Genomic DNA, 12,364 nt, shown 5'->3' on the forward strand with positions numbered 1-12,364 from the left:
TGAATAATTGAAAATTAATAGGGTTATTAATAGAAATGTAAAGACTACGTAGAAACTTGAAACGAGGAAGAAAGTCCATGAAACCACGTGTTCCTTTTGCCAGTATTGAATGCTCGTCAGCTTCCAGTCACATGTTGAACATATCAAGGATATATCTTTACAATGATCACACAGGGTTATGGTGTGGGAGTGATGAGTATAGTACAGATATTTACAGATACTAGAGGTGCTTTGTGGAAGAACTTAACTAGTTTTTCCATACACTGTCACTCAATTGGACAGTTTTGGAGCATAAAAAATAATTCCTTCTACTAGAATATTTTTTCTTAATATCGCAGAACTGCACACATAGACATTAAAGACCACACTGAATAGTTTAGATCGAAGAGGGTCGGAAGATAGCAAGCGACAAGCCATTGTGCCATAAAATGCAATATACACATAGGTAAGGACCTGTAGGAGGAAGGAGGAGAGGGAGACAGAGGGTGAGAAAAGGAGATAGGGATAAGGATTTTGAGGGGAAGATGAGTAGAGGAAGGCAAGTAAAAAGGGTATGGGGCAGGCACGGTAGTGTAGCGGTTAGAGTAACGCTTTACAATGCCAGCGACCTAGGTTCAATTCCGGCTACTGTCTGTAAGGAGTTTGCACGTTCTCCCCGTGACTGCGTGGGTTTCCTCCGGGTGCTCCAGTTTCCTCCCACATTCCAAAGACGTACGGGTTACGAAATTGTGGGCATGCTATGTTGGCGCCACAAGCATGGCGACACTTGCGGGCTGCCCCCAGAACTTTACCGCAAAAAAATGCATTTCACTGTGTGTTTCAATGTACATGTGACTAATAAAGAAATCTATCTACCTATTAGTACAGTTTAGTGAACCATCTATGACTGGGAAATATCAAGTGGAAGCAATGGGAGCTACCAATGGATGATCCGCTGGGTGATTGTACGTTGAATAGGAAAGACTGTGTACAATGGTGGCTCATTGGTTGAGTTGGTGGCATGATGTTGGTTAGGTTATTTCACTGGTAACCTGGAGGTCTGGATTAACAAGCCAGAGATGAGAGTTTGAATCCCGAAGCGTCTTCGACCTGAAACATCCAGCACTTTCTGTCTTTACTTTATATTTCTAGCATCTGCAGTTTTTCTGGTTTACACTTACTTGTGGAATTTAAATTCAGTTAAGGATTTCAGTATCATTACTAGTTAAAAATAAAACTATTATTGATGACCACAATCTAGCAGATTGATACAAAAACTCCTCTGGCTCACTTAATGCCCTTGGGGGTGAAAGTATGTCATCCTTACCCAGTCTGGCCTATATGTGACACCAGGTGACTGATTGCTAACGACCCTTTGAAAGGAAACCACTCAGTTGTGTCATAACCAGCAGACAATGTCCACTTTGTAAACATCTGGGGACTGGGTCTAAATTCTGAGATGTGCCCCACAGACCAGTCAAGTTAAAGCCTGACATAATGGTCCCTACAGAATTATACCTTGCAGACAGCAAGCAAGACTCCTCCATCACAATCCCTAGAAATGCCCTATCTGCTCAGGAAGACAGACCCATCAGAGGTGGTGATGCTATATTTAGATACAGGCGTGGGGCAATATTCTTGGGAGTCTTCAGCATTGATGCTAAACCTCATGAAGTCTCTTAGCATTGGATGAAACAAGGACAAGAAAGCTCTGATTGACACCCACCATCCTCCCTCAGCCAATGAATCAATTCTCCCTCAGGAGGAGGCCATTTGGCCCATAGGTCCATGCCAGCACCCAGAAGAGCAATCAGTCCTATCCCTCCGTTCCTTATTTCCCTCTATAACCCTGCAACTTTTGACCCAGTAATGAATGAACAGTGATAGGTTTTCATGTCAGGATGGTGTGACTTGGAAGGGAACTGCAGGTGGTGTTGCTACTGTTTCTCCGCTGCCATAGTTCTTTACTGCGGTGAATGTACTGCCAGAACAGGCTGAGTAAGTAACTGCAGTGCATTTTGTATATGGCATATACTACAGCTCTGCCACTGCTGTGTCCAGTTAGGGCAAGGAATTTCAGGAAAGATGCAAAGGTCTTAGGAGAGAGTGCAGAGGAGGTTTAGCCTGGAGAAGCTGGGACAGTTTTCCTTGGAGCTGAGTGGGCTGCTGATAGAAGTATTTAAAATCGTGAAAGGTCTAGAAAGAGTTGAACAAGAGAAGCTATTCCCATGTTTGGCAGAAGGGTCAAGAACAAGAGCCATAGAATGCGTGTGACTAGCAATGGCAGAGGAAGTGACATGAGGAGAATCTTTTTTTTGTGTACCGAGTGCTTAGAATCTGGAATTTAACAGCAGTGCTCAAAGGGGAACTGTGTAAAAATTTCAAAGGTAAATAATTGAACAACTATGAGTTGAGGGCAGGGGAGTGGGATTAGCCAGATTACTCTAGCACAGAGCATGTGCACTCCCAAAGAACCAGATGAATTCCTTCCATGATGTAATCATTGTGGTAACGTACCTGATCATGATAAACATCATGCAGTTTTACAATGTTTGGGTGTCCTTCACAGAGTTTCAGAGCTGCTATCTCCCTTTGAGTGTTCACTTCCATTCTGCAAAGAAGGAATAAGAATAGCAATATATCGAAGAGACTGGAATGTAGGGTAGTGATCGAATAGACATAGAATTTGAGGTTAGAATATTTTTTGTTAAAAAATTGCTTTGTTTTTGAAACCAAGGTAGAAAACTCATTAATCTACTCATACTCAAATTAATTAACCTCATCCCTGCCAAGACGTTCAGGTTGTTTCAGTTTCGGTGATATTTATAAGTCCTGTTGCTCCTTGGTAATTAAAGTCAATGCTTTCAAAGGAACCTATGATTAAGATGTGATATTAGGCAGTCCCTCCGGATTGAAAGTGATTTGCTTTCACTCCGGGTTTTGTGGATTCTGAGGTGGCGGATGAGGCCATTCTGGGAACCACAGACTCTTCCGCCGATGGAGTAGGAGGTGGCTGATGGGGTGCGCGGTTGTTTGTGAGGTGCAGTGCTCCCTCCACTGATTATGTAGGGCTTCTCTGCGCTCCTTCTCCACTCTGAGCAGTAATGTGCCAGACATTCGGGGGGTTGCTGAACTTTAAGGAGTGAGCAAACTTTGAGCACATCCTTAAATCTTTCTCTCTGTCGCCCTGGTTATCTCTTCACATGACAGAGATTCCGTATGTCCCCTTTGACACTCACCAACTTTTATCAATGCACCATAGAAAGCATCCTATCTGGATGCATCATGGCTTGATACGGCAACTGCTCTGCCCAGGACCGCAAGAAACTGCAGAGAGTTGTGGACACAGCTCAGCGTGTCATGGAAACCAGCCTCCCCTCCTTGGCGAAGCAGCCAGCATAATCAAAGACCCCAACCACCCGGGACATTCTCTCTTCTCTCCTCTTCCATCAGGTAGAAGATACAGGAGCCTGAGGGCACGTACCACCAGACTTAAGGACAGCTTCTACCCCACTGTGATAAGACTATTGAACAGTTCCCTTATACAATGAGATGGACTCTGACCTCACGATCTACCTTGTTGTGACCTTGCACCTTATTGCACTGCACTTTCTCTGTAGCTGTGACATTTTACTCTGTACTGTTATTGTTTTCACCTGTACTACCTCAATGCACTCTGTGCTAACTCAATGTAACTGCCCTGTGTAATGAATTGACCTGTACGATCGGTATGCAAGACAAGTTTTTCACTGTACCTCGGTACAAGTGACAATAATAAACCAATACTAATAGAATGTCTGTTTCAAGAGTCTGATGTGAGATGTGTAAGTGACAGCGGCCTGTCTAATGTAGCTAAGAGTAACCAGGGTCTCAATGCTGGGGTCTGTTGGCCTGGGAGAGGATACTGACAATGGTCTGCTTATCCTTCCAGCGCATTTGGAGAGTTCAGCAGACATAGTTTGTGGTATTTTTCCAGTGCTGTGGAATGCCTATTGTAAATAGTACAGGTCTCAGGAGCATTTAGCAGGGTAGGGATCACAGCTGCTTGGTAGACAATGAGCTTTGTGCCTGATCTGAGATCTTGTTCTTCAAGTATCCTTTTCCCCAATTGATCGAAAGTTGCGCTGACACATTGAAGGTGGTGTTGAATTTCAGCATTAATGTTTGCCACACTGAGAGGCGGCTCCCCAGGTACGGGAAGTGGTTGACATTTTCCAGGGTTTCATCATGAACCTGCAATGTCTAAAGCAGTGCGGTGCAGGGGAGGCAGGTTGGTGGAGGTTCTTGGTCTTGCAGATATGAGTGAAAGGGCCATCCTATTGTACACTTCAGTGACAAGTTGACAACGTCTTGCAACTCAGTTTATGAGCAGGTGCAAACACAAATGTAGTTAATAGATTGCAGCTCGACCACTGAGGTTTGAGTGATCTTAGTTCTGGAGTGTAGTTGCCATAGGTCAAAAAGTTTCCCATTAGTTTGGAAGAATAGCTCTATTTCCCCGGTATATTGTGGAGGGTCGTGGCTGTCACACAACAGCACTGCCCCTACTTGGTCGGAAGACACACCACTGCCAATCAAGGTTTGGCCCCGCCCCAACCCACCCATCAGCGCACACCTGACCATTGGCCTTTGTAAATTACCTGGGCTGGACCCCCTAGCCCTCCAGCACTATAAAGAGTACCACATGTGCCTGGCTCTCTCTCTTTGTCTGCTCCGAGGGATTCACCCTGCTTCGCTCCAGGCCGGGCACCACATGAAATGGTGCTGGAGAAATCATTGGTGAGGTGTGCACTGTTAAAAGGGTTGGGAGCATTTTAGTTGGTGTCCCTAGTAGCATAGAGCCGTGTCTGCACTGAGTCAAGGGGTGGAGGGTATCATATTGTTTTTCCTTTATTGTATGTACCTAGTCTGTTTTGTGTGTGTGTGTGTGTGTGTGTGTGTGTGTGTGTGTGTGTGTGTGTGTGTATTATCCCCGTTACCATTTTTCCCTTGTTTGTCTTTTTAAAGTAAATCATTTATTTCCAAGACTGTGTTCAGAGTCCTTGCCTTCTGAGACCCCGAATCTGTTTCACAACACCTGGGAAGTGTTTTTTTGGAGGTGAGGTGCAGTACTGTGGTGGGAATAATTGCCAAAATTGTTGTGCAATGATGCAGCCTTTTTTGACACTGGTCTTCACTGACATTGGTTCTGTTGTAAGCCCACTGGTTAGGCTCATGGTTTGCATGCCATCGTTGAGCATAAGCAAGATGGGGATGAATTTCTGTGGGTGGCTGAATTTGAGGGTGTCCCTTCCAGTGTGCAACTTATAATTGATGGTACCTGTTGGTACAATGCTCAACTGCTGGCACACTAAAGATAATTGCTCAGTGATCTGTACTGTATTGGACCGTATTTAACAATTGCTTTGGTTACTTGTGGTGGCACCTATGCTGATTGGGAGTACAATGGTGGCTGGGGAAAATGGTTGGTAAAAAGCTTTTAATGGCATTGGCTGACAACACTGGCGCAAAAATATTAGAGGAAAAGAAGTGAATGCAATTTTTTCGGTAATACTTTAAATGTGGAGTGGTGGTAAAGTCATATCTCAACACATGCATTTAATCCATTCTACAATATGAATCCCTTTTGGGGTCCTTGGAACTTAGCAAGCTTCTAGAGAAAGAAGAACACCAATACTCATAAACATACAAAGATTAAGAATTCACATAACATTTAGAAAGAATATTAGCAACTATAACACCACCAGAAGGCTACTTGGGTGAGGTTATTTCCCCGCTTCTGTTAGTTGATGGGAATGTTTTTGCCAAAGAAAATGAGTAAAAACCTTCATCAGCAAAGGTTACGGAGAGCAAGAGTAAAGTAGCCTTAAGTATATGCTTATTTTGGTTTCAATAAAAAAATTTGCCATTCTGAAAATCAGCACTGCCATTGCCTCAAATGCAACTGGGGAGAAAAAAAATGACCAAAAAAAGGCAACTTAATGTTGTTGTAAGTGTACGTGATTACACCATGTATTTATAACATTCATCCTGCCCCAAGAGTTCTGAATGTAAACACAATAAATGTAGTACTTGGTTTTGTATTGCTGTTTACTGATTAGTACTGATACTATATAACAGTTCTTACTTTGGGACCTTTTCCCAGGGCTGAAATGGTTGCCACAAGAGGACATAGGTTTAAGGTGCTGGGGAGTAGGTACAGGGGAGATGTCAGGGGCAAGTTGTTTACTCAGAGAGCGGTGAGTGCGTGGAATGGGCTGCCGGCAACGGTGGTGGAGGCAGATACGATAGGGTCTTTTAAGAGGCTTTTGGATAGGTACATGGAGCTGAGAAAAATAGAGGGCTATGGATAAGCCTAGTAACTTCTAAGGTAGGGACATGTTCGGCACAACTTTGTGGGCCAAAGGACCCGTATTGTGCTGTAGGTTTTCTACGTTTCTATGTTCTATATGGTTGACAAGTCATTCTTAAACTAGAAATACTAATTTGGATCAAAATACTGGACAAGAAGAAATCTTTTATTGTTAAAATATTATAATTAGCCATCAAGGTTTGGCATTACCTTTTGCTGACAATTTTCACTGCAAACTCCTGCCCAGTTTTCTTATTCCGACACCTTCTACAGATAGAGAAACTTCCTTCTCCAAGTGGACTGTCTTTTAGATCAAGATCATAGTGTTGATAAAACGGTGAATCCTGTTTGGGAGCAGGGTCGTGGGGGTGAATGGAAGGAAGAATTTGAAAACTGTATTAAGTTTGATATACAAAAACACTTAAAACTGAATGCATCATAAACTGGAAGTGTCAATGTTTCTAGCTCATTTGTATTAGCAAAAGTCTCAACCGACTGAAGTGCAAACTGTTTCAATAAAATGGTGACATAAAATAATAAACTCACAAACACAAGGAAAGCAAGATACTTCACGTGATAAATACCTTCATCATAGCACTGCGTGCAATGGCAGTACTGCCAGGACGATCCACTCCAATATGAAGTTGAATGGGATCAGTCATCACAGCGTTACGTTTGAAGAGAATGGAGGGAGCAATGAAAGAATAGCCCTGTCAAGAGAGTACAAAGATACATCTTTAATTTAAATGCTGGTCATGCTTATAGAACATAGAAAAACTACAGCACAATTCAGGCCCTTCGGCCCACAAAGCTGTGCCGAACATGTCCCTACCCTAGAAATTACTAGGCTTACCCATAGCCCTCTATTTTACTCAGCTCCATGTACCTATCTAACAGTCTCTTGAAAGACCCTATCGTATCAGCCTCCACCACCGTTTCCGGCAGCCCATTCCACGCACTCACCACTCTCTGAGTAAAAAACTGACCCCTGACATCTCCTCTATATCTACTCCCCATCACCTTAAACCTATGTCCTCTTGTGGCCGCCATTTCTGCCCTGGGGAAAAGCCTCTGACTATCCACCCAATGTAGTCGATGTATGTAGTTGACAGGACTGAAGGAGCCATTTTGTTCATCATGTCTTTGCTAGTGCAATTCAAAACATGCAACTTTCTCTCCATGGTCAGATTCAGTATTTCTCCAATCTTATAATAAGATGTATGTTCTTTGGCAAACCCTTCCATGCTCTAACAATCCTAAATACAAGCAATGAGAATTTTTGATCCTCCCAGTAACACCTCAAATTCACATTTCAGCCCTCAAAAACCTCCTGAATTTTGAAACTTACAAGCAGCAACACAAGGGCGGCAGAGGTTTTGAAAAAGGGTCACCGACTGGGAAAGTTTACTGTTTCATTCTCCACATATGCTGCTCGACCTGTGAGTATTTCCAATACTTTCAGTTGTTGGTAAAGCTTGGGCAATAAATGCAGCCTTGCAATTGTTGTGAAATTAATAAAGGATATTACATCTCTCATTGGCTTTCTACAATTCATGTCACATTATCACTACAAGAACATTGAACTGAACTGTCCACATCCCCACAAACCTAGTCCCTCAGTCCCCCCACATCCTTTGTTACCATTAATAGAAACAATGAGGAATTATACACGTGATGAACCTACAGTTTTAATATCTTTCTTATATAAGGATAGCCCAAAACTGTAGAGTTCCCTCAATGTAGACGAATCATTGCCCAATACAAATTTATTACCTCTTTGCCCAGATTTTGAAAGTACAAATGTCACCATTTAAGATGGTTTCATCCACTTAAACTATAAACAAATTATGTTCAGAACTCTCCATATCTCCCCCCACCTCCACATTCTTCAGTGTCTTTTCCCTTGAGTCCACAATCCTCACTTTTGCTTATAATTTCCTCTTCCAAATGTACCTCCTTAAACTGTATTACATCTGTCAGCCCATTTTGATAGCCTATTTCTGACTGCAGTCTTTCTCTCATACTCCATTTGGAATGATTAACAAGGGTCCTACTTCTGTACCATCAGCACGGTTCATTGTCATGTTCCATGTAACGATGGGCAAAAGGTGGGCTCTATGAGAGGTGATCTTATAGAGGTGTATAAAATCAAGAGGGGCATTGGTAAGGTTAATGCACACTGTCTTTTTCCCAGGGTTGGGGAATCAAGAACTCGAAGGCATAGGTTTAAGGTGAGAGGGGAAAGATTTAATAGGAACTTGAGAGGCAATTTTTTTTTACACAAAGGGTGGTACGTATGTGGAAATGAGCTGCTAGAAGAAGTGGTTGAGGCAGGTACAATAACAACTTTTAAAAGACAGCTGGACAGGTACATGGATTGGAAAGGCTCAGAAGGTTATGGGCCAAATGCTGGCAAATGAGACTAGCCTGGATGGGGCATCTTGGGTTCTAATCACTGCAACATGGCATTCTGCTGATGAAAGAAACTTGTCCATAATGGGGACAGCTGCAGATCTAACTGCTGGCTGAATACAAATTTCACTAATTACCATGTTGCTGAGATAAATTAGTACATTTGTAAATTTTTAAATTTGTAAATTGGTTTACTTTTGTCACACGTATCGAGGTACAGTGAAAAACTCTTCACAGATTCACAAACGTTCATACAGATCAATTCATTACACAGTGCATTGAGGTTGTACAAGGAAAAACAATAAAGCAATGAAGAATAAAGTGTTACAGCTACAGAGAAAGTGCAGTGCAAGCAGACAATAAGGTGCAAGGTCAAAAGTCCATCTTATCATACTAGGGAACTGTTCAATAGTCTTATAACAGCGGGATAGAAGCTGTCTTTGAGTCTGGTGATACGTGCTTTCAGGCTTTTGTATCTTCTGCCTGATGGTGGGGGGGGGGGGGGGGAGACGAGAGAAAGTCGAGGGAGGGTCGGGTCTTTATGTTGGCAGCTTTACTGAGGCAGCGAGAAGTGTAGACACAGTCCATGGAGGGGAGGCTGGTTTCCATAATGTGCTGAGCTGTGTCCACAACTCTGTAGTTTCTTGTGGTCCTGGGCAGAGCAGTTGCCATACCAAGCTGTGATGCATCCAGATAGGATGATGCATCGATAAATAAGAACATAAGAAATAGGAGCAGGAGTAGGCCATCTGGTCTGTCAAGCCTGCTCCGCCATTCAATAAGATCATGGCTGATCTGGTCATGGACTCCAGATAGGATAAAGTGATCAAGGTCAGCTGAACTGGTATAATTCATGACTTTCAAAATCATAGTCCAAAATCATAGGATTTGGAGAGGGTGCAGAGGAGATCTACCAGGATGCTGCCTGGATTAGAGTGTATTGAATATGAGGAGAGGCTTAAGGTGCTAGGGCTTTATTCACTGGAAAGGAGGAGGATGAGAGGAGACATGATAGAGGAATATTGAGAGGAATAGATAGAGTAGTCAGTGCCTCCTTCCCAGGGCACCAATGCTAAAGACGAGAGGGCATGGCTTTAAGGTTATGGGTGGGAGGTTCAGGGGAGATTTTTCACCCAGAGAGTGGTTGGTGCATGGAATGCACTGCCTGGGGTGGTGGTGGAGGCAGATACATCGGACAGGTTTAAGAGCTTGTTGGATAGGCATATGGAGGAATGTGAGATAGAGGGATATGTGGGAAGAAAGGGTTAGGTAGTGTGAGGGTGGTTTGATGGATGGCACAACATGGTGGGCCGAAGGGCCTGTTTTGTGCTGTATGGTTTTATGGTTCTATAACCTTGTACCTCAAAACATTTTGTTCAACTGCTCCAAAAGATCATAACATTTCCAATTTTCATGCATATCAGCTGAATGTGTCTCACACTGGCAGAACCTGCTGTGTAATTGCAATAATGGCAACTTTACACCCACCAGAAAGGTCAAGACCCCAAGTGCTCCTCAGTGAAATCCACTTTCTACATGAAATCAACTTCAGACCTGAATTTTATAATGTTACCCATAAGGATCTGTGCTGGCAACAACTTTAAATGTTCAACAGGAAACATCCTTAGCTTTTACTATGTGGGAGTGAAGCAAATCTGGGAAAAATGATGTTAGGAGAGATGAAATAACAACATTTATATATGACGTCCTTTTATATCCGCCAAAATAAAAGGGCTTATTGGCGCTTCATTCCCATTTCAAGTACAGACAGACCCCGGATTGAGGAAATGAAAGGTTAAGAATTGCAACCATACCTATAACTGGCAAACAAAATATATATATATGCATTTATATTTCTTTAGCAAGGACTAGCAAGCTGCTGACCCACTAGTTAGGTTGGAATGTTAAGTATGTTCCTTTGTTTCGGGTAACGAACCATTCCGATATGTCAGACGGTGGCGATACTGAGTGTAATTAACAGCGAGGTGAAGACTTGGTCTGAACAATGAAGGGTGATACTTGCCTTTGAAAGCCTTGATTATAACTCAATTATACTAAGACAAAAGGTATGACAGCTGTCTCGGGATCTCTATAGTTTGACCGAAATTCATGGCACCGTCTGCATGGGATGTGCGTGACAATTCCTGTATAAATGTCTGTCTGCCCTTTGTTCGGGGAGAACTCAGGAAGCGACTCTTAGTGAGTGCTGAAGAGAATTCTCCTAGCGGTGCACTGCTAATAAAGGTATTTGTTCGAATCGACCTTGTGGCACTGTGTTATTTACAGCGGACGGAAAGGGAAAATTGATTTCGGGATGACAGGATTACATAAGGGTCCCACCCCTGAGAGCTACCTGTAAACTGACTTCTCTGCAGGTCAGAAACGTGTCTTCTAAAGTAACCCATATCCTATCGCTCACATACACTTGGCAAAATTCTTTTATTTAATCGAATATTTGCCGAAATGCTAACCATAATTAAACTAATGGAATATATACTGTCTCCAGGCAGTAATGAATATTACAAAACATTATTATGTTTTATGTCTTGGATGCATCACGGCTCGGTATGGCAACTGCTTTGCCTGAGACCGCAAGAAAGTACAGAGAGTTATGGACACAACTCAGCATATCATGGACACCAGCCTCCCCTCCATGGACTCTGTCTATACTTCTCGCAGCCTTGGTAAAGTAGCCAACATAATCAAGGACCCCACCCATCCTGGACATTCTCTCTTCTCCCCTCTCCATCAGGCAGAAGACACAAAAGCCTGAAAACACATACCACCAGGCTCAAGGACAGCTTCTATTTCGCTGTTACAAGACTATTGAATACAAGACTTCTACGATAAGATGAACTCTTGACCTCACAATCTACCTTGCCATGGCCCTTGCATCTTAGTGTCTATCTGCACTGCACTTTCTCTGTAACTGTAACACTTTATTCCGCATTCTGTTACTGCTTTTCCCCTGTACTACCTCAATGCACTGTTTTACTGAAATGATCTGTATGCATGACATATAAAGCAAAGTTTTTCACAGTGCCTCGGTAGATGTAACAATAATAAACCAATTTACCAATGTACAGAAGAATTTGCGTAAAGTCAGATTTCCATAAGTCAGATCATCCATAACCTGGGAACACGTGTAATTTGATATCAGATTTTATTTATTTTTCTGGCTTCCATGAGCAAGGAATGATATTCTTACTATCTTACGATACAAAGTGCACAAGAAGTTCAGTGTACTGATTCCTGGGATGAGGGTGTTGCTCTGTGGGGAAAAGTTGTGTAGAATTTAGAAGAATAAGAGTCAGTCTCACTGATGTAAATAAAACTGTAAAGGGCCTTGACAAGGAAGACACTGGAAGATTTCTCCTGTCTGGGAAGTCTGGAATTAGGAGTCGCAGTGAGAATAAGTAGAATAGGACTGAGAGAAGGGAACATCTCTTTTATACACTGTTATAAGACTATTGAATGGTTCCCTAGTATGATGAGATGGACTCTTGACCTCAAAATCTTCTTCATTATGACCTTACACCTTATTGTCTGCCTGCACTGCACTTTCTCTGTAACTGTAACACTATATTCTGCATTCTTGTACTACCTCAATGAATTGATCTG

General features: G+C 42.6%; 1 protein-coding gene across 5 annotated transcripts in view; it reads right to left on the minus strand.

Annotated features, from left to right (window-relative positions):
• rps6ka5 (ribosomal protein S6 kinase, polypeptide 5) overlaps positions 1-12,364 on the minus strand; it is a 212,242-nt gene that overhangs the window by 29,789 nt on the left and 170,089 nt on the right. For all 5 annotated transcript variants that reach the window (XM_052017953.1, XM_052017963.1, XM_052017944.1 and 2 more), the window contains 3 exons: positions 6,916-7,041; positions 6,542-6,675; positions 2,497-2,590 (listed from right to left, as the gene is read on the minus strand). In XM_052017953.1, coding sequence (XP_051873913.1) covers positions 2,497-2,590; positions 6,542-6,675; positions 6,916-7,041 — 354 coding nt within the window. The remainder of the gene's footprint in view (positions 1-2,496; positions 2,591-6,541; positions 6,676-6,915; positions 7,042-12,364) is intronic.

This window comes from Pristis pectinata, chromosome 1 (genome assembly GCF_009764475.1).
Source record: "Pristis pectinata isolate sPriPec2 chromosome 1, sPriPec2.1.pri, whole genome shotgun sequence".
Classification (NCBI taxonomy): Eukaryota; Metazoa; Chordata; class Chondrichthyes; order Rhinopristiformes; family Pristidae; genus Pristis; species Pristis pectinata.